We start from the raw sequence: 23,505 nt of genomic DNA on the forward strand, positions 1-23,505 counted from the left end.
GTCACTCCAAACACAATTTCTACACAGAGCATGCTCTTATAGTCACCGCTGTGAACACTATTCTGAAAGATCAAATAGCCCTCTTAAAAGCCCCCCCCCTATCTAGTAGCAAAGAAATCTATTCCTCTGGTGCGTGCATGTGTCGGATTTCATTAGTGGCTGCATTAACTACAGCTGAATCAGGGCCCCTCTGATGTGTGTGTGCTCCAGAGTCAATGGCCATTATTTTGTTCTGCTGTGTTCAGGACATAAAAACAATGCCCTCTGTCCACAGAAAGGCAAATAGAGGGAATAGGTTTCACAGGCGAGCCTTTTGTTCTCTGTACTGTTTGTTAGGCAGGAAGACTGGGTCATTAATGCATCAGCCATGTGTTTAGTCCAGCTGCAATCCAGCGGGGAAATACTTATGTAAGATTTTAACATAAGGGATGGCATGCTGGCACTTCCACATGACAGTTTGGAGGAGATAATTACAAACAGGAAATTTAAAACTAGGGTAATATATTAATATTATATCTACATCGTAATATGAGACTAGATTTTAGATATCAGTCTTTTCCTGGTTTTAAAGGCTGCATTAAAGTGATGTACTTTTCTGAACTTACCAGACTGTTCCGTTTTATTATTTGCCTTTATTAATTTAGTCATTATATCCACATAACTGATGATTATTTATCAAAAATCTCACTTTGTAAATAAGTACACAATGATATCAAGGTAAAAAACATAGTGATATTGGATTTTTTCTGTATCACCCACCCCAATTACCCTGAAATATGGAAACACAAACTCTATGATTCAACAATTGCGGGTCTTGTTTCCCCTGGACAAGACTGCTCATCTGGCTACCCTGAAGTTTGATTCACTGCTTCCTGTGAGCAGATATGAGTATATTCTGAGACCAGAAGTTATTCTTGGCAACAAGGCTAAATATATCGCAGCCCCAGTTTGTGGTATGGGCTGATGAACAGGGCCGATTTCAATTTTTCAGTATTTCAAAAATGGCTATTTCTGTCAGATCAAGGCGCCCTTTAATCTTCCAAGTTAAGTTCCCCCCTTATCCACGCCATTTAAAAAGACACATTGATGATTTCATTCTATGCATTCCAGCATTTTTACGACTTACTGAGTGTGTCATCAGAGGCTCCGGACAAAAGCTGATAAAAGACATGGAAGTTCCTCTCTCCCCTTGGCTGTTTGACCACACGTGACTTCTCCAGCAGATCTAAAAGAGTTCAGGATAACAAATGGAAACAATGACACATGGTGAGAAAAAGTCATTTCCCAACAGTAGCCTTCACAGGAACAGGCTCTGTGATGATTCACTGAGGTGCCCTTGAGTAGTAAATACGGGGCTGACGTGCTGTAGTGGGTATTAAGGATGCCCAACATCTGTACGGAGCTCAGAAGGCTTCCTGGTTCAAAGCACTGTATGTATTCAAGTTGCCAAGGTGACCAAGCCAATCTTGGTAATTATTTGTGTGTGTATAAACACACTACAGGAAGTGTACAGCGAAGGAACCACACAAGGATATCAAACGTCAGCCCTTTCTCCCGGGCTGCAGACCAAGTGCAACAGTACCTGATTAAAAGGGAACCCGTCATCTGCTCACAGCATTAGGCTGAGTATGATTTAATTAAAGACCAACAGCAGAGCTCAGCATCTGAGGCAGCCTGTGATCCTCTTCACTGCCAGTCTGGCTGGATAACAGCATTCAATTTGTCTGGTTAGAAAACATCTTATTTTAGGAGAGTTTACATTACACTGAACACTTTGGGGAAAGAAAAAAATCCACATGAACTGCCATTTTAACCACGGTCGAATTTCCAGCCATGAAAAAAAACAAGAACAGCTCCTGGCTTTGTCAATCTTTAGACTTCACCAACTCTGACTCACCAGTCTGTGGGTGCTGAGAGGACAGAAGTGCCACTTTGCACCGCATCTGTGGACACACTGTGAGCACCTAACTCAAAAGCCCTACGCAGAGACCTGGGGCTGTCGAGTTAGCGGAGGGATCAGGCTGAATGTGAATCTGTGGCACCCACTGGCCATGAATCACATATGTGACTCTATAAGAGCCGGCACATTAATAATTCCACATCCATGACTGAGTGGCTGACAGCAGCAATACAGAGCTGCGGTCAAACACGCAGAGAGGGTAAGAACAATACCACTGAAGAACCGCTTCCTCCATTCTAGCGTCTTATTGAATGTTTTTAATATATCTGGTCCCATTTGTTTCACTGTCGTGTAGAGTCTGATTATCCCCATCCTCAGGGGACTGAAGTGACCTTTCACGTTGTGTCCAGCCAAACCCTTCAGTCATATTGTTATTGCTTTTTTTGAGCCACAACTTCCCATTTTCTGCAGTAAAGTATCCTGAACAGCATCTGTTACATAGACTGTATTAAAAATGTGGACATCGCCTGTGGGTCTGAGAAAATGAAGCCACTGCCAAAGTGCCTTAAATCTGCTATTTTTTCTAATGGCCTGCAGGGGTTGACTGCTGGTTGCAAAAAGAAGTCTGATTCTTGACATGTGATTAACAAGTCACTACCACAGCAACCTCTCAGTCAGGTTGTAGGCATAGCAATACATATCTGTGTACTGTGTACATTTTAAACAGTCGTAAACATGCCTGTATTTTTATCTTACAAGTTTTAGCCTTTCAAAGTGTGTTTTCACTTCATGAATGTTGGCAGTCAGGTACAGTCAGGTTGCCAGCATAGGTGGGTGTGAATAGAAATCCACAGCTCCACCCTCTCATCTAAATTCGGTCACTTCTGGCATCAAAAAACCAAGACGGAGACATCAAAAATGCTAAACTCGTGGCCTCAAAACGGTAGTGGGTGATGTCACCATAGCTATGTCCACTCCTTTCATACAGTCTATGATGTATTGCATGCTTTGTTCGCCACGTGTTCCTTTTCCCTTAGATAAGCAAACGCATAATAGAGTAGCAATGTGGGAACAATATCCTGTTATGTTTTGACTTTGGCCGTTTGGCTGCCAAAAACTTCTCACCACTCTATCATTAAAACTGCAGAGAATTGGCTACAGCTATCTAATCCCAGTTGCAGGAAGCAACGAGGGCTTGACGGATGTACATATAGGGGAAAATAATGAGCCGAGGGGCGAAGAGAAATCCGGCAAGGCTTGTCCTGCAAGAGCATCCTCATCCATCTGTCTAGCCAGTCAGCCAGCCAGCCCTGTCTGAGGCAGTCACATGTCAGTGGCTGGTCTTCACAGACAGTCCCTTGTGTTGGACTAACTCGAGCCAACAGACAGAGGTTCATTTGTGTCTCGGCCATCGGCTTGTCTCTTTGTTTCTGTGACCTCTGGCGGAGAAGTCGGCGCAGACATAACAATGTGAACGGAGGCAAGATAACAGAGAAAAGAGCTGAGGAAAGAAAGTCAGTGGGTGGAGGGTTGCGTTCTGTTCGGTCTGGGAGTGACACTGGTGTCAAGAAAGCATTCGTCTCTTTTTTAGGCTATGGCAAAAATACGCAACCATACCTTAACAATTCGTACATTTGAACAGCTTAAACTGCTTATGAAGATAAACAGCAGATACTTATATGTTTAATTGCACTGTTGAGCTGCTGCTGAGAGACAAACGGGTATCAGATTGGTAAGGACATGACAAGAAAATGACACAAATTTGACGAATATGACATAAATTAAGAAAATATGGCCGATATTTTTTATAGTAAGTTTTTTTTTTGGTCAATACTACTCACAGTTGCTGATGACTCCACCCAGGGGATCTCCTTTGAAGTCAAACTCAATATCCATGTACTTCCCCTGTGGATCAGAGTGCCACAGTTAGGAATGAACTTGCATAACTTTAACATACACTGTACATTGTGAGCCAGGTCCAAAACTCAGCTCATGAGTTCAGTTCAGGTCATAGTGAGGATCTCTACATCCCATCTTCCATTCAACTTCGGATACAGCGCTAGCCGCCAATCATAAACTGCTGTGAAATAACTGGCCTCTGTGGAGGGAAAGCCCCCCCCCACCATGCCAAGTTCTTTTTACTTCTGGGGGATTGAAACAAAGCATTTCAGGCTCCCTCTTCCCTTCTGTCTGAAACTTGGATGTTAGAACATAGAGTCCTGTGTGTTTGATTTTTTTCCCCTCCCCTCTGATGTATTAATAGCAGACAGGTCCTCAGAGCAGGCCAAGCTCCACTGGTGAGTGGGCTCCAGCCAAACTCAATAAGCCTGCTGCACTCAGCAAAATGAACTGACAGTTTGAGTCAAAACTCGATGATAAAACGATGACACTCTGATGAACTGGTATCCAGTGGGGAGGCCTGAAGTCCTTGTCTAGAGGTTTATACCAAGGTTACCTAAATATAAACAGATCAGGGGCATAATCCTTTATAATACTCTCTGTTACAACTGCAAGTCTGAGCACTGGCATGTGTTCCTATGTTCCATTGTAGGTAGATGACTGAATGTAGTGTAAAAAGGAAATCTGAAATTAGGATTGGGGAAAGTACATTGGCAGTTAGCCTGCTAGCAGCTACTGGCTGGTATAACCAGTTTCCACTAAAACAAACATTCTGTCTAATGGCACCATACGCTGTGTGTTGCAATCGGACTTTTGGATGTACTGGAAGTTTCTCACATAAACTGACTCACTGTTTGACAAATTTGCAGCTAGATACACATTAGAAAAATCAACATGAACACAAGTGGTAGTGTGATAGAGGTGATCTGATGCAATGTCTTGTCATAAGGGAGGAAACTGAATCAGGCTGCTGCTGCTGCTGGATCAGGCCTTCCTGAAAATACCGAGCCAGCAAATGTGAGAATGTCTTCATGGGAAAACACACCCGTCATCTTTCGTACTGGCACTGTCAGGAAATAACTCGTTTTCTGGATCTGTCTAAGCACTGAATCATTGTTTATGACGCTATCTCTGCCATGGAAGTGAGTATCAGATTTCTTCATCTTTCTGTCAACAAGTGCAATTCTGTTATACTGAGAGATGAGCAGAAAATAAACCCGTGCAAACATATTAAAGTATGCAAGGGACAAATTATAGACTGTGACATCACCCATTGGTTTGTTGACCCCTGTTTTGAGGCCATGAGTTTGGCATTTTGGCTGTTGCCATGTTGGATTTTTGGAGCCGGAAGTGACCATATTTGGACAAGAGGGTGGAGCTGTGGAGAAGCGAGGGGTGGATCTGACTGAGAACCTAAGAAACCGATCGGCAGAGAGCCTGTCGTTCAAAACTGTCATGCCCTTAATTGTGCAAAACTTTAAGCCTTAATAAAATTTAAACAGGCCAAGTTCATTTGTCATTAATGGGGAATTTATCTATAGAAACCAGGCTATATAGCTATTTGTCCCAGGCTATAAACATGATTATTTCTGCTGCGAAGTTGGGCATTTTAAGCAAGTTGCAACCTCCTGGAAAGTAAAGACAACACTGAAGTACCACAAAGTGCAGTTCTTTGACTGGCCACTTGAGGCTGGCTCCAGAAGAGGGTCAATCCCCATAGACACCCATGTTAAAATGCCCAACTTTACAGCAGAAATAAACATGTTTACAGCCTGGGAAAAAATGTATGGGGGTGAATTTTATATAACTTACACATGTACATTTTATTAAGGCTTAAAAGCTAGGCATTTTTAAGGGCAGGGATGCTGGTCACTTGTGGCTACAAAATAACCAAGATGGAGACGCTGAAATGAACTGAAGGCTTCACAACAGATGGGTGATGTCACGGTAACTACTTCCATTATTTTATATACAGTCAATGATTTTCACATTGGGGTATATGGGTATTGAATTTGTTTTGGAGCCAGCCTCAAGTGGCCATTAGAGGAGCTGCCACCCAGGAGGTTGCTGCTTAGGGCAAACTGATAGTCCTGTGTGCTTGGTTTGCATCAGCATCTGACCACACTCTGCAGATGATGAACAGCCGTGTAGGGCAAAGGCCTTGTCCTGTAAGCCATATGTAAAGTGCATTTTACAAAGGCAATTTGCCATGTGTGAGTGTAGTATATCAAGCGTGCAAGGCCTGTTGTAATTGATGCGGTGCGTGGGCTGGTGTAAGGAACAGTTATATGTCTTCACATTATGTGGGAAAGACATTAGAGCACACAAGTGACATGAGCCCCTGAAAGGATGTTATTTAATGTTGCAGTGAAACATGTACTAACATGCATCACTTACAGACATGTGTCTACAAGAAATATCAGTCTTGACATCTCGTGCGCTTCAAACCAGTTCATATGCACAAAGCCCTGCAGATCTTTGCTTCAAACCATCAAGCACTTACAAAGGCTGCTGTTACTTAATGCCAGCAAGTGTCTAGACAGAATTACTGTCATGAGAACTGATCTGCTCAACCAATTGTAGCAGTGAGGTAAATAAAGTGCCATAACATTGTAGCTCCTGCTAAAAGTTCAATTTAGCAGGAGCCAGACTGATGCAAGCACATAAATGACGAATCCACGGTGTACAGAAATTAAAAGAAGCAGAGATAGGGACATAAAAGTGGGGAATTAAGGAACACTGTGGGCATATTTTGAAGGAAAGAGGAAAACATAGATGAAAGTGGCAGATTATGCACTAGTTTGAATGAAGTCTGAATGAGAACATCCAAGCTGTGCATAATATTTAGCAAATAAGTCCTCATTAGAGAAGCAAACGTCTAATTAAACAACACTAGTTGTTTATCAGCTGTGAAGAGGATACTTACAAATCTGGAAGAGTTGTCATTCCTCACTGTTTTGGCATTTCCAAAGGCTGAAAAGGAGGAAAACACAGAATGGGAAATGATGAAAACATTGCAACTGATGAATAATTCATGCTAATCCCTCTAGTATAAACTTATAACCAATAATATCAAAACAAATCAAAGCTTGTTTACAAATATTCTAAATGATACTTATGATCCTTAACATTGTGCTTCACTCTGGCTAGCTGTCAATCATAAATGGGCTAGATGTCAAAGCTATTTGTACTGATGAAGCCTCATAATTCTGTATGGATTAAGCAAAGCACCAGGGCTTTCCAGGCTTAGGAAGGGCTGAACCTTGCTGTCACACCACATTCAAGTCAAAGTGCTTCAATATGCACCAGTGCTTTTAAACAAACACTAACAAACAGGATGTGTAAACGCAGTGTTGTAAAGTATGAATTTTTGTGATCATAAAAGTGCGTCACAAACACGTGTGCACTTGCACGCCTCGTGATATGTGCACAAATTAGTACTTTCCGATCCAGAGCTCTCTCATTTTGCTTCTAGCCACATTTCTGCATTAAAATTCCATTCATGTGTCATGCTTCAGCGAGCTATTAGCATGACCGCTTAATTGCTGATGGCGGCAGATTAATGTGCGTTTACGTCCATCGTTGGATGACAAAGAATGAAATAAAAAAAAAAGGTTCTGAAAACAGCAAAGCAGAGAGTAACAGAGAGCGCAAGCATGACACAGACACATTGTGTTGTAGCACGGTCACTGTGCTCCCCTCTCCCTCTCTTTCAGCGTTGGGGCAATTAGATTGGCGGGAGCTAAACTCTTGCAGATGTGCAGGTTTTTCTGCAGCGACTCAACCCGGGCATACGGCTTCATCATTCATGGGCATTTCCTGTCCACTGCCCCCAATTAAAATACAGCTGTTCCTGTGCCAGTACTGTGCTGTGGGATTGAGACAGTATGTGTGTGTGTATGTGTGTGTGTGTGTAATGGAGAAAAGGAGAGGAAATAAAAAGAGTGTGTTACACAGTATTTATAGGGCTCCTGGAGTTATTTTTGCTGATCAGCTCACTTGTATGTGACAGTAAAATTTCCATGTTTATGTGTTTGTCAGTGTCTGCGTGCTACATCTGAAAGTTATGTTTTGCAGTTGCTGTGTGACTTATTGTGTTGGATAGGAAACTATCAGGGGTTTCGCAGTGATGAAATGAATTTTTCCGGTCGTAATGTATTAAAAAAAAGAAGAAAATATATTAAAGATTGTCATAAAACTCCATTAAATAGCTTACTAATGCAGGGTGGAGGACAGATAGCTGAGGGCTGTGAATATACAATATAAATATCTTAATATAATTTAAGTGTGTGAACTAGAGCTTTGATCAACCCCCCAAAAAAAAAAAATTAAGGCCAGACCCTGCTATATAGTTTCTGTCCAAGCCCGACACAAGCCTGAACCATAGCAGCTGGACCTTTCATAAATTTGGGGTGCTGTTGGAACGTAGCATTCGGTTCAGAGCACCACACTCTCGTAGTGGCACAGCGTACTCTGAGACAGAGCAGCAGCACACCAAGCCCAGTGAATGGTCCATTAACTCTTATGGAAATAGAACGCTCTAACACCTGGAAACTGGTGAGAACCCGACCGGATCCAAGTCTGGATGATTGTTGAGAAATTACGGCCCGGCCCGAGCCCCGCAGGCTGGGTCAGGCTCAATCGGGATCAGGCAGAGAATCAAAGCTCTACTGTGAACTTCAGACGATCCAGCCACTGGATTAGCTTGAGTGTAAATGGCGCTCACTCACCCTCCAGCACGGGATTGGACTGCAGCAGCTGTTCCTTGACCTTATTCACCTCCTGGCCCTTCCCACACACCGCTGCCACATATGACATCACCAGCTTACTGGCCTCTGGAACACATGCACAAGACACAGATAAATATTAGGTTAAAGACTTTGCTAGACATGACAGAGGAACAAGTGCAACGTGCCCACCCATCTCACCATTCCCCATTAATTCCCCCTTACCTCATCTCCCCTGACACCCATCAGGGCAGGGTGTTGGTCATTCATTAGTCTGGGGTACAGAGGAAGAGGCCTCATAATGTAGACCCACTTTGTTCAGTTGACCATTATTGCATCATGTTATCATCATTCAAGTGACTGATTTCACCGGGAACCAAGAGGATGCACTGAAGCAACATGACTTCATTTGGATCGACAGAGCTGATCCCTGTTCCTCCATGTCTTGTGTCAGAGCAGAAGCTGATGCGAGGGACTCTGAGAGAGTGTGCTGTGAGTGAAATGTGTTCCCGAAAATAATTTTCTGGATGAGAAACGCGACACAGGCTCAAAAGGCATCATCTTGTGCAGTCTGAGACAAGCGAAATGCCTTGTAGGATGACTGCTGGCATCGGGATCATCTCTCCTGTCCAGTGAGATGACAGTGACCCAAAACTGATGATGTGTGTTATGTGCCAAGCAGGGATAGAAAAGAGCTTGACAGTAACTGCTGGTACAGACTGCTGATGAGCCTGGCACATAAACAGCTCCAGACATGCTCATACATTTTGCTTAGGGAGAAGAAAGGGTGCAAAAAAACACAGATATCAAGAGTCAGTGTTCTGCTGAGTAACAAGGTACACACTTGCTTAATCTTCACTGCTTTATGTCTCAGGGTGGCAAAATAAACTCCTTCAGTAATCTCTTGCAGACAGTAGAACTATGTTATGTCTCCTGTACGCTATTGCTGGCATCTGATAATAGTGTTCGTCACAGCTCCTTGCTCCCATAGAAACTGCAGCGAAACGGAGCACAAGTAACAGACATGAAAGTCAATGACCCATATCGATGGGTTGGGCACATTTTTGATGGCCTTATTCCACTGCAAAGCTCTGAGGCCGATGAGATTACTGAAATCCAAATTTATCTCCTCAACTTGGCTGAATAGCTTCTTGGAGTGGGGTTTTTAATATCGATGAGAGGCTGAGAGAACCCAAATAAAGGCTAGTGCATAGTGCAAAACATGATATGTCAGCCTGTAATGTGCTTTCAATTCCTTTGTCTTTTTTATTGTTCTATCACTGCATTTCCCTACTGAAATTATATTATATGACTGACAACCTCATACAGTGTCGACAGTAGCTTTTGTTAAAATGGTTGCGTGGCTTCATGGCTCCTGGTGTTTGCTGCCAAAGTGCGACAGGGAAGGCTCCAGCCAGGGATCAATGTGCCGATAGCACAAAGCCATCAACAGCATGAAAACAGTGCATCATATTATCAATAGAGGAAATGGATATGGCATCAGCACAGCAGTGCACAAAGAGACAAAGTTAGGGCTGGGTAATAGATTAAAGGGACAGTTCACCACAAAATCAAAAACACATATTTTTCCTCATACTTGGGGGTGCTATTTATTCATCTAGATTGTTTTGGTGTAAGTTGCCAATTGTTGGAGATCTAGGCTGCAGAAATGTCTGCCTTAACTCTACTATGATGGAACTAGATGGCACTCGGCTTCCTGTGCTCAAAGTACCAAAGAAATACATTCTACATTCTCATACTCAAAAGCAATGTCTCTTTCCAGAAATGATGACTAGGTAACATGTTTGTGCTCATGACAGTGCGAGATGTAAACATTAAATGGTGTCCTCCTCAGCTGAACTGTAACCATAGACTGTGTAAAATTATGGACTACTTATCGTGATGTCACCCATTAGTTTGTGGACTCCCATTTTGAAGCCTGGAATTCAGTATTAGGCTGTGTCATCTTGTTTTTTTTTTCAAGCCAGAAGTGAACATATTTGGACGAGATGGTGGAGCTGTGTAGGAGCATGGGGTCACTCAAGGAGCCCCGCACTTAAAAATGCCTAAATTTAAGCCATAATGAAATATAAACGGGTGAGTTATTTAAAAATCATCCCCCCCATACAGTTTTCATAAATGACAAAATTAGATACAGGGACCCAAACCATTTTTTGTACCAGGCATGCTAATTTCTGCTGTCAAGTCCAGCATTTTAACATGAGGTCTACGGGAATCGCTTTGCTTCTGGAGCCAGCCTCAAGTGGCCATTTGAACAACTGCATTTTTTGGCACTTCCACGTTCTCTTCATTTATCAGCCCCAGAGATTGTTACTTGGCTGTAATGTTAGCTAACTTAGTGTTGGTAGGTCACCAAGCAGTAGATGCACGCTTCCCTTCCAGTCGGCGGGTGTGGTTCAGTAGAAAGAAAATAGTTCCTGTGTGAAACTGCTCACAACAAGGTCTGTAGATTATCCTGAGTAACCTGGTCATGAATTCTGAGAAGAGACATTTCTGTTGAGATTTACAAATGTATTTTTTTGGCGTTTTGAGCACCTCAAGCAGAGTGCCATCTAGGTCCATGATACTGAAGAGAAGTACGGCCGAAATCTCTAACACTCAGCAACTCACAACAAATCTAGAATGATAAATAGCACTACAGGTAAGAGGAATGATATGCATTTTTTGATTTTGGGATGAACTGTCCTGTGGGAAAGCCATACACAAATTTTATTTTTATTTTTGAATGAACATTTTGGCATTTCTCTTGTCTTCACTGCCTTTGTGTCTAATTGAGTGATAAGTTAATGGGAGAATGGGACAAGTTTGACCTTTTTGCTGTATGATATCCAGGACTTTAATAGGTATTCATAAAAAAAGAGATAATGCTGTGATAGTTAAAGTTGATATTTTTTTCCAATATTGCTCACCCCTTGATTAAATCCAGATGGCGGTTTTAATTGGAACCAAATGAACACTGTGATTACGAATCACTCCCACACATAAAGTCTGCTGCACACATGCAAATCCAGTGTATGAGTTTGAAGCTGACGGTGCAGTTCACACCAACATCATGTCTAGCCACTAGTACAGTGCTATAAATGCTTTTGGAGTGGACTCATGGAAAAAAGTTATCAAGGATTCAAGGCTAAAGTGCCACAAGTCATTACTGTATACTTGACTCAGTCATGCAACCAAGTGCAAAGGGTCAAGGTTTAAAACTCTACGTATGAATGTTTGCCTTTGTCCTTACTGAACAGGAAAGTATTTTATGAGTAAATTGCAACTGCTTTCCATAGTTTGTGCTCTGCCAACTCAATATGGCTTTTACCTGCGACACCGCAATGCCAACAAAGACCAGGAAATTCCATTCCTCTTGGGTTTCTGTAAGGTATGTGAAACTGCTCCTGAACATGGCCACTGTATTATAAAAGCCAACAGAAATAAAGGACGAGGGATGCCTCCAGCATCAGCAGGCTCCATTTAATATTTCCAACACAAAAGTCTGATGTGAGCTTTTACATTTCTTATCTGAAAAGAGTGAATGCTGTAAACCAGGAAACCATCTGTATGCTGCTGATCTACTTTGATTTGTCTACCTCTATCATTTTACAACTACTTCATATATAGGTCATGGAAATGACAGAGTCACATTTCATGTACCAACATGATCTCAAAAAACTGGCATCAAGCTGCCTTTACAAAAAGGTACAACTGATCTAAATCTGAACTGTGGCTTTATACATAACAACCCTTATCCTACAGCAGCATTTAAAAACAAGTTTTGACTACAGTTAAAACAAACTTTTGTTCAGCACTACAAACAAGAAGAGCTGAAGAGACAGGAAGACCTGATGGTGCATTTTTAACCCTCCTGGTATCTATTAGCTAAGATGCTCTTGGATCATTTAGAAGTGTTTTTTTGCCTAACTTTACATAAATAAAGACTTTTTTTAACCAGGAGCAGATGCATCACTAATATCAGCAGCTTTAAGGTGTGCGTTTGTGCCAAAGAGACCCCAGGTATGCATGTGTGTAATGGAGTATAGAAGCAGGGTGATGCTACACCGGAGAGTACACTGCCTGACACAGAGAATTACATTTTGCCTGGAATGCGCAGACATTAAAGGGATAGTTCGGACTTTTTGAAGCAAGGTTATTTGACATAGTAAGTGTGTTACATACAGTAGATGACAGTCAGCTTGCCCTGAGTTTGGAGAAGCCGGCCGGAAGCACCACCATGGAAAAAAAGCATTGTACAGGGACAGCAGAAAACTTTTTTAGCCACTTACACAAAAGTCCTACCTAAAAAAAAAACCATCAACAGTTAAAGTGTACACTATATTTTAACTTGCATCGCTTTACCTTGCCTTCAGACAACCCTTTACGACTCTGGAACCATTATATCGCTCTCTTCAAAGCCACCAAACTCCACTGACAAAAACAGTAATTTTACCTCGGTGAACACAGGAGTTGATGGTTGCTGGAATCTACTGGTGCCTCAGTCGGTTAGTTTGTTTGTCTTATTGGGTGAATCCAAACTAACTCTTAAAAATACCAAAGTCACACAATCAAACAAACAAACTCAAAGACTGAGGCAGTGGTAGACCAGCAGCTCCCGTGATCAGTGAGGTAAGATGATGGTTTTTGTCAGTGGAGTCTGGCTTTACAGAGGGAGAACACAAGGGCTATCTGATGGTAAGGTGAAAATATTCTAAATATAATGTACACTTAAAGTGATATTGATTGTTTTAGGTTGCTAAAATATGTTTCGTTGCCACCCCCGTCCACGGCAGGACATTACTTAGCTTCCCTGGCGGTACTACTGCCTGCTGCTCCAAACCTGGGGTGTGCTGTCCTTCATCTACTGTAGGAATTACACTGACTATGGATAGGTACCTTATACAACCCCACTTCAAAAAAGCCAAACTATTTCTCCAAGATAAAAAGGAGTTAGCATTTGGCTACATACCGGTTTTCCCAGCCCCACTCTCCCCTGTGATGAGGATGCACTGGTCCTTGTCCTGGTCCCTCAGGGATCGGTAGGCCTCATCTGCCAAAGCATAGCTGGAAAAAAAAAAAAAGGCACAAAGTTGTAAGCTTCCAAATTACAATAACAAGCCCTCAACTTACATAACATCTTTATTTCTAAGAATTTTCCAGGATATTTTGGGGGGTGATGTAGAGATAGTGGGGTAAAATAAGTTCAAAGAAAAAAATATGCTACTGTGCCAGGCCACATGGCGTCCACCCTAATCAATAGCACGTGGCTTTATTGAAAGTTGGGTTGCATCTGCACAACAGCCACAGCACTGGAGTGACTTGCTAGCTTTATTTAGCTTCACAGGCTGGTTCACATTTGGGATTTGGCTTTGATAGTTGGAATAGTGACCGTTTCCTGTTCTTCTTCCCAAACTTAGCTACACTAATGCTGCTAAAGCTCCTGCACCCAGACACAAAACAAGAACAGTTACATGCTTAGAAGCCTTTTTAAACTATGTAAACTTTAAACTTTCAGATTTTTTTCTGTTACTCTAAAAAAAATATGCAATTAAACATGAATTTGTTATAATCACACCCTGGCAGGTGTTTGAATGAGTCAGTGAGACTGTAAAATAACCCTTGGTGGATTAGTGAAGTTTAAAAGTGGAGCGCCTATTATAAAGCACAGCCTATTGTCATACATTCCAGGACAGTGATACAATGGGAAAGTGGGACTGATTATTGCAGTTTCACCCCCCACTGAATTCCACAACAATATATTATTTGTTCTCTTTATGTAGACAATCCCTTATGATGGTTTGAGAGAAGGGTGTGGATGCTGTGAGGGCCATATCACAATGACAATTTTTTTTTTAATCTTGTGTGGCACAGTGGTCTGTAATTTCAATGCGATACACCCACAAAGAAGGAACACTAAAGGGTGAGGCTGCAGCACCAGATTTTTACAGCTTCCATTTGGCAGGCAAACAGTCATGTACAGTGCTGTGAGGAGTGCGTTCCAACTTTCTCCTCCAGCAGGACATGAGGCTGCAAATTAGTCCCCCCCTCTTCCACGTACTTTGGCATTCATTACTCAGGATTTTTTTCCAAAGTCACATCTGGTATTAGCTGTGATTGTGCCATTATGCTGTTGAGACATTGGGTGAGTTGGTTTAAGACAAGGTAAAGCAGAGTTGGAGGACTGTGTCATGTCTGTACTGGTGGAACATCACAAGAGGGAAACGCGACTACAAGATAATGTAACTCGGAATAACAATTTTAGCCTCCAATGGTTTCGAGAACAAGACAATTGAGATAAACAGATTATTGTGTCACATTTCATTTAGCAATGATGCTCCCCTTTTTTTCATGAACAAGACTCTAAATTAAGGGTGTCCCGCTGTCTCGGGGACAGAGAAACGGGACAAAAGATCAACCTCGTCTACAGAATTGCAATTGTGATAATTAAACCACAACACACTCCTGACACACGCACACACAGCAAGTAGATCATAGACTGGATAAAATACTGGAGGTAGCCACCACATAAACCATCATTTGTGGACTGCCATTTTGAAGCTTGAGTTTAGCATTTTGACCATGCGATCTTGGTTGGTTGGAGCCAGAAGTGACAATATTTGAATGAGAGAGTGGAGCTGTGTAGGAGCGAGGGCTGGATCTGACTCACAGACTGTAGCGACGCCTTGCAGACAGACTGTCACTCAAGCAGCCCCGCACGTAACGATGCATAATTTTGAGCCTTCATAAAATGGGTGAGTTATATAAAACCTTAATGTCCCGTACAGTTGTCATGAATGTTGAAGTTAGTTGGAGAGACCAACACTGTTTTTTTGTGCCAGACCTTAATTTCTGCTGTAAAGTTGGGGATTATGACAGGGTCTATGAGGATTGACTTCCTTTTGGAGCCAGCCTCAAGTGGCCATTTGAGGAACTGCAGTTTTTGGCACTTTGATGTTGGCTCTATTTCTCAGCCCTGGAGGTTGACGCTTGGAGATGATGAACCATGACAGCGACATCTGACAGCAATTTACCTGTTGCAGCAGCAGTTATAATGGCGTCCCAAAGTGTTGGTGGAATTTTATGCTTTCAGGTGTTATGGGCGGCCTAACCGCCAAAACATAAAACCTTTATGGATCTATTGAGTGAAAGCATGTGATATGAATAAATCAATATATGTGTAAATGTAACACGTTTTTGTAAAATGTGAGTTAATTTATAATTTAATAATTTCTGTGGTGCTTTATTCATGCCATTCAACACTTTTAATTAAGCAACTAATTGTATTGTAGAATAAAATAACAATCCTTTATGATTAGGATGGCCAGCATTTACTTCATGGTTCAGATGGTATTTCAAGATGGCTTGGGACAGTGGTGAAAAAAGTTACATTGGAGCCTTGTGTTATTAATCAAGCGCACCCCTTTTCTTTGCATGAAGTCTCCAAAGTAAATGAGTAATCATGTTTAATCATTGTGATCTTAATACTGACCAAAATAATCATGATTATGATTTTTGCCGTAATCAAGTAGCATTATCTTGGGCAAAATGATGAATCGCTACCATCTCTGCAGGAGGGTTATGTCTTAGTATAAGTCAATGCTGTAGGCTTCCAAACCATGAAGGATGTAATCTCCTCGCTTTTTAAATATCAAGCTAAGATCAACATCTTTAAAGTCTTATGTTTCACACTGAGAACAGGGTAAATATAGCTTGAGGTACTTTTGGAGGAATGCATCAAAATAGTCTCTCCCCGGTGTCTAATTTGGTCTAATTCCTTGCCTGAAGGGTGGGGGTACTCCAAGTCTCTCAGGTCTGAGTAATATCATTAATCAGGTATTTATAAGCACTAAGTGTACAAGACATGAATGCAAGGAGGAATGTCTGACATTCACAGATGCTGACAGGGGGATTTCATACAGCACTAACAGTGGGTTGCACCTGGGTATGAAATGGGATATCAAACTCCGAGCATGGCTGCTGAGGTTACATGTACTTGTAGAGGCAAAGCTGTTGTCAGACTCAAGCACACTGCACAACAAAATGTAGTGTGGCACCAACCAGCAGGCTAAAAACTGGCGAGACAGGGTTCAAAGTGATTTCTAAAGGAGATGTTCAGACTGAATTTGAGTCTGAATGCTGAACGGTTATACGGCACCACTCTGCAATTTGTTTATTATCTAGTCCAACTTCTACAAATACACCAAGACATGGAAAAAGACGCTAATGTCTAAAAGAAAATCTAATTTGGGGCACAGCAACGAATGTATTAGTGGAGTCAGTGTGGTGAGGAGCAGAATTTGGAGCATATAATCACACACTGAACTAACACTGACCTCCAATTTGAAAAGTAGCTGATTGCTAGTAAGAAGCCATGACAGAGGGGGCCAGAGATGGACAGCCAGATGAATGCATTCCAGGCCACAATACAAAGTTAAAGCTCAAGCTGGCTAATGGAGCCTAGGGTTCTGCACCATCACACATCGTTTTGGACCAGAGCCCATGCAGCCTGGGCAACTGGTCCTCTCCCTCGTCAGCCCCCAGTGTGGGCCATGCACCAACTAACCCTCAGGGAAAGGGGTACATTAATGCAGAAGTAAGTTCCTTTAAGTCAAGCTGGCGTAGTGAGTTAATGAGCTTGTGAAATTACTCAAAAAGGTGGGTTTTTTTAACACTAGAGGAGGTGCACTATTTTATAGTCTTTACACTGGAATCATGTCGCACACATAGTTTTGCAAATATAAAACCTTCATGGCTTAAAATGTCATAGAAGAAAGGGTAATGATTGAGGTTGTTTTGAGATTGAAGTGTCCTGCCAGCAGTTTTACAGAGGTTTATTTTACAATGGAGGTCTCCAAGGAAATGCTTTTCGCGACTAAGTTAATTTCCTTAGTTGGAGTATCGCAGTTTGCCACTGGAGCTAAATGTATGCAGATGAGCACACAGGTCAAGCAACACTAAAGCCTGATTTATGATAGGGCGCTTGACACTTCTAATGAGTGTCACTTGACAGAAACTAGAGAGCTAAGTGACTTTTTTAATTCATGCTTTGGCAAAAGGCTTCTTTTGTCTCTATGGTAACCAGACGCTATCCTCCATCCTGCTTGTTAAGTTACGCTGGATCATTCCAGTCAGTATGTCCTTCTGACAGCTGTTTGTTATGTATCCATATTTGCGCTACTTTGTATCCTTTTGTATTTTGGTAATGGAGGGATTTGATGAATTCAATGGAGTTAATAGCAGAGGAAGAGTTTTTAAACTTACTTCTACTGAGAAGACAACCGAAACACAAAAAAAGAAGGTGCAGTGCATCCACTAAACCAAACCAGGAAGCTACAGGCGGAATGTGTATTGGTTTACAAATGCAGGACATGGACAAGGAGAGGCACTTTTGGTATATACAGATGTCTCCAGGTTATCTAAAGTTACTGTCAGGGACCAAACCGTTCAGGGCAATGTCTCAATGAAGACGAAAGTGTGACGCAATGTGACCACCCAATAACATTGTGCGACAAAATGTGACAATGCCCCCAACATAACAAAGGTGTGCAACATGAAAGAAAGGTGTCAAGGGACACTCATCACAACTGTTAAGCACCCTACCACAAATCAGGCTTTATCCCCGCAGACAGTAGAGAGCACAAATGGGGGGGCACAAAGACAGCCAAACAATGTTACAATGGATGTCAACAAATGCATGCTTCAATATTAAAAAATAAATTCCCAAATAAATCTGTGTTGCAGATGTTTATAAAGAAAAGAGCTGTATTTAACATGCTTTGTCTCAAAGATATACACAATTTGTTCAGCGAGAATCGCTGAATGTAAAATTAACTACTGAAAAAAAAACTAAACAGAGAACTTTAAATAAAGATCTTAGGTGCCCCCAGTGGGACCAAATGTTTTCATTCTGTCTGGCACAAGCCTCTCACTCAGAAATCCCCACTGCCACAATCTCTGATCAGAGCCCGTCCCCTACCCTCTCCTTTACACCACGTTTGTATGGATGAGACTTGCCACAGGACATTATGTCACTGCTGAAAAGGGCAGCACAGCGCAGCAGATGTCTGCTTTGTGAAAACACTCTTGTTGCCTGACCTGATCCTGACAATGAGCAAACCATCACACAATTATCTCGCCCCCAGTGGAGGCCAGTGGGAGGGGGAGTGTACCAGGAGAAGGTGAGGGGTGCAAAAATAGGAGTGGGAGGTCCTCTGCCAGACACACACACACATAGAGAGCTAATCACATGAATATGAATGGCCATTGCATAATCACAATATGAATAGAAAGCAGCAGAAGTGAGGGGCCACACCCAAAATTGTACAAGTGCAGATGACATAAATCTTTAAATCTTAAACATTTAAAAGAAAAAAAATCCAAGCCACAACTGACTTCTCACAAGAAACTAATCTGTATTTTTATTCCCACAAATAAAAGCAAGAAAAACAGGATAGAATTAGAATTCATGTTCATCCCTGTGGCTACAACATTGTGCTATCATTAGGACCATGAAAGCAGTATGAACAGCAACTGGCTGTACCACTTCACAAATGTGGAAGTCGAAATGATGATGAAGCACCAAGGTCACCATCAAAGGCAGGGGAAGTAGTGAGTGAGGCACCGAAATCCCAGAGGCCTCCCTGATCAGTGTGTGGAGCTGGGTGTGTGGGGATAAGGCCTTGGACCATAAGTGCTGCTTGGCACCTCCTCTTCACATCTGCCTACAGGCTGTAATTTGGACTTGCACGTGGCAGCGGTGAACACAAAGCCACACTGGCATGAGGTAAGCTGTACAAAATAGTCTAGTCAGTTCTTTTTACTACCAACCTCTGGTAACTGGGACATAGGAGGAGATGATGGGCCTGTGTGTGACCTGAATCTTAAAAGGGTGGAGTACTCTGAGGGCAGATTCAGCACACTTTTAAGTCCTGATTTGTAGATGCTAATGAAGCTGTAATGTATGGTCTGGAGTGTCGCCCACCCAGCTCCTGGGAGGACTTTTGCAAAGAATAATAATCTTCCTCAGTGGCTCTTGGCCACGTCTTCATACTGACATTGAGCACATTTACATACACTCTTTTTAAAGAAAGTACAACTTTGTTCATTATCCAGCCATATAATGGATCAACTCTGTTCAGTGCTTTGATGCTAAATTCAGCTATGTTTCTGGTATGTGATGTGTGTGCATGGGGGGCCCTGTGATCTCAGTATGATCTGGCTCCTCCAGAGGCAACAGGAAATCCGCCCTGGCTCTGACGGAGCAGCTAAGGAAGCAACGCTTTCCTGATGCTTTATGGCCAGGTGGATGAGTGGGTGGCTGGTGCAAGACGCAGACACACACATCAATCTCTAAACCTAACCCCTACTTACCTAACCTTAAACTTTGCCTAACCCTAACCTTGACCAATAACTCAAAAGTCAAATTTTTCCCAACTGGGAACACAGCTTTTGTCACAAATTGCACAAGTCTGAAATGTGTCCCTAAAGATGGCTTAAGTTTGCCATGTGGACACACACACACACACACATATTCAGTACAGTGGCATGCATTCAGAGTCTGTTGGAGGACCTGCTGATGTGGTTCCGACAGATGTGGTCCATCTGTGCATTGCCCAGTTCATACCAAAGATTCACAATGAGATGAAACCATTTTAAAGAGTTGCAAAGAAAAGTTACAGCAGTGTGAACTGGCCTGTGTCACCTTGACTCAAGCCAGCTGGAGATGTCACCTGCAACTCCCCCAGCAGCAGGTAAGGTAAGGCACATCACCTGTTTCAACAGCCAGTTGGCTCATAGTGAAGCCAGTTGGCAGTTAAAGACTGCCTGTAGACTAGGGTGCATGTTTGCTTGCTGCTGCATTCTCTGACAACAGCCCCCTGTTACCACCAAACCTGCTTATGTCTCATTTACATCCCTGTAGTTGTCAACATGCTGTCAATCTCCGTCCTCACAGTGTGTTGCTGTCAGGCATTGGGGTCGCTGCTGCTGCTCGCTGCACGTGTGCATGTCACACACATAGCCTACTCACTGAAATATTAACCGACACTGGTTATTCAAATTATTTTGGCGTATTTATTATGATTGCGGTCCATCTAAGGGTTGTTTTGTTTATGTTTTCACCATTTCATCCCAACTAGAGATGCAACTATAGCAAATGTCCACTGTCGTCATTCATATTTTAAGAAGGCACAATTTATATTCTGCTACAAAACAAGGCTGAAGAGCTGAAAATCACAACACAAGTACAGAGAGCACCCATCTCATCTAGACGCATTGGTGTCAACTGGCAGGTTTTCAGATATTGAAGACTGGCGCATTACAAATAGATGCAAACTTCAACCGTCTGAACTGGGATTAAGTTAGGCACACACACACACACACACACACACATACACACACAGTACAGTAGCATGCGTTCACAGATTGCTGGAGAACCTGCTGGTGTGGTTCGGACAGATGTGCCCCATCTGTACACTGGCTGTGACGATGTGTAGCTGTAAAACAGGTGGTAAAAAAAAGACCAGCACAGAGGGCGAGAATCTAGCAAACATCTGACCCATGATCATGACAACAGTCTCATATTCAGATGAGCACTCTCGACTGCAACTTACAAGGTGCAATAAAGAATACCTTCGACTCTCTAAATTAAAAGCTCTGAGTGAAGCACTGCTGCCACACATCTCTAATTAATTCAACGCTCACTCGAGGTTGCCTCAGACCTCTGCTAAATTACTCACTGATACTCCCCCACCCATACATCAAACTTCGAGGGGGTCCAGGGCTTTAATTTACTTTGCTGCACAGCAATTTGGTGTTCCACAGCGGGGGAAAATACAGATTCAAGTTGTTTGTCTGATCCTTGGAAAAAAGCAGGAAACAAGCATGCTGAGTAAGTTAGCAAAACATCCTCAAAGTAATGCTCAAACAAAGACTCTACTCAGCCTCTTTTAGCAGGTTTGTGGGAATCAGCATGCAGCATATTAAAAAATAGAAAAAAAAAACCCGAATATTTAAAGGGCTCCCAATTATCGGGTGTTAAAAGGCCTCAAGAGTTGACCGGACTGTCTGAGTCATGGGATTTCATACAATGATAAATGAAGGCCTTTTGCCTTGGGCTAGAAGATGTAGAGGAAAAAAAAATGCTTAGGGAAAAAAAGCACATAGCCACATGTGCAGAGCCACAGACAGGATAATGGAAACAGAGGAGCAAGACGTCTTTTTATAGCCCAGAAAGCACCAGCTCTGTCAGGTTTGAGGACTTCCTCTCTTAGTCCTGCTCTACATGTCTCGGCCTTCTACTGTGGCAGTGTCTCCGGTCACTTCAGGCTCTAAGAGGCCTGAGTAACACATCTTGACACTGAAGCATACAGTAGTCCTAGAACTGAAGAAGCTTCTTGGATGAGAGGCGAAACATCTTCAAGAAACGCAAGCAAGTCCAGTTGCCTACGATATAGCACTTAGGATTATCATGACCTGGATGACTGAGAATCTTCACCGACAAGTGGTCCTGTTAACATCCAAACAAAGTGACCTTCTGTGAAACAAACTGTGCTAAACTGTGCTAATTTAATTGAACTCTACTGTAGCTGCATAGAACAATCTCATCGCAGTGTCATATCTATATATCTATCTATGACTTATCTCAAACTTCGATAAAGGTCTTAAAATCTACTATACACGTTTGCAAGGGTTTCATAACTTATAAAAGTATATGTGTAATTTTTGAGCCCTACAGGCATTACAATGCCCCTGCACACGCTCGCACGCACACAAAGGCTGCACAGTAATAAACTGTTATGCCTAATTAAGTACAAGATCACTTGGCAGGTCTTCAATGAAGCAAAAGGCCTCAGGGTGACCATGTGACCCACTGAGCCCATTCAGACAACAGACAGAGTCATTGTGGGTCTGACCCACAGTGTAAAGTTGGTCCCACATCAGCACCACAGTGGTGGCTTACAACTTCTCCTGCTCCACACCAGGAAATGAGGAGGCCACAGATTAAGAGGTTTTGGTAGAAGGGAGTAAAGTTGCTCAGGGATTCTTTTGCCAGAGCCAAAATAAACAGTTTACCATGAAATATTACAGTTGAAAGGTAAGAGATAAATGGCCCTGTTTCAAATATGGTGGGTTGATTTAACACCTGTAAACTGGGTCAAAGAAACTGATTTGTTGCACGGTGCGTTGCCAAAAATTGCCTAAAACACTGCATGAAACTCTGAAGTAAGCGAGCTGAAACTGTTTATACTTTTTGTAATTGGGTTTGTGTAATAGCAAATCATAGTAATGATATCACATCAGGATTCCTGCAGCAGAGGTGGGCAAAAAGATACACATTTATCCCAATGAAACATCAGGCTTTGGTGAAAAAAGAGCATGCAGTGATTAATCAGTGAACTGCAAAAGCTGTTATTGCTGTGGACATTAGTTGACACAATCTTAATCCAGCTATGATGTCTGGCAGATTAGATTTCCATTAGCATTTACAGTTTCTCTGTGTAATGCCAGTCTGACCCTTAGGGCCCATAGTAAGGCCCTTTGGGAGGTCTTGGCCAAATATCCACAACCAGCTGAATCCTCAATCCGTGCAAATCACTTCCAAATCAGTTTGTGCACCAGCCGTGGTTATGATGCACATTTAAGTCACATTTAAGATCAAAAGTGAGAAACAAAGCAGTTTAATTTAATTTCTGAGTTTAATTTAATTTCTATAAAACACAGTGGATCGTGTTTAGAGTTTTCAGTCTCCACAATCTATCTCTACTTGCAAAGTGTAAGTGCAAACTGTAGTTCCTGTTACAATGTACTTCCCTAAAAAAAAGATAAATCTCTTCAGATGCCACATATTTTCATGTCTTATTTCAGAAAAGGAGTGTTGCACATTTGTTGTAAACTTAACATCCTTTTATCTAAGAGAGGTCTGACTGATGCTCAGTAGGCACCTCTTCTTCTCCCTCTGCTTTTAAAGTGACTTTA

General features: G+C 42.2%; 1 protein-coding gene across 4 annotated transcripts in view; it reads right to left on the minus strand.

The window, feature by feature from the left end:
- The window catches only part of myo1b (myosin IB), a 78,025-nt gene that overhangs the window by 27,285 nt on the left and 27,235 nt on the right, over positions 1–23,505 (minus strand). For all 4 annotated transcript variants that reach the window (XM_078174380.1, XM_033618022.2, XM_078174379.1 and 1 more), the window contains exons 4-8: positions 13,499–13,593; positions 8,530–8,634; positions 6,726–6,772; positions 3,742–3,805; positions 1,127–1,225 (exon numbers count right to left, since the gene is read on the minus strand). In XM_078174380.1, coding sequence (XP_078030506.1) covers positions 1,127–1,225; positions 3,742–3,805; positions 6,726–6,772; positions 8,530–8,634; positions 13,499–13,593 — 410 coding nt within the window. The remainder of the gene's footprint in view (positions 1–1,126; positions 1,226–3,741; positions 3,806–6,725; positions 6,773–8,529; positions 8,635–13,498; positions 13,594–23,505) is intronic.

Source organism: Epinephelus lanceolatus, chromosome 14 (genome assembly GCF_041903045.1).
Source record: "Epinephelus lanceolatus isolate andai-2023 chromosome 14, ASM4190304v1, whole genome shotgun sequence".
Lineage (NCBI taxonomy): Eukaryota > Metazoa > Chordata > Actinopteri > Perciformes > Serranidae > Epinephelus > Epinephelus lanceolatus.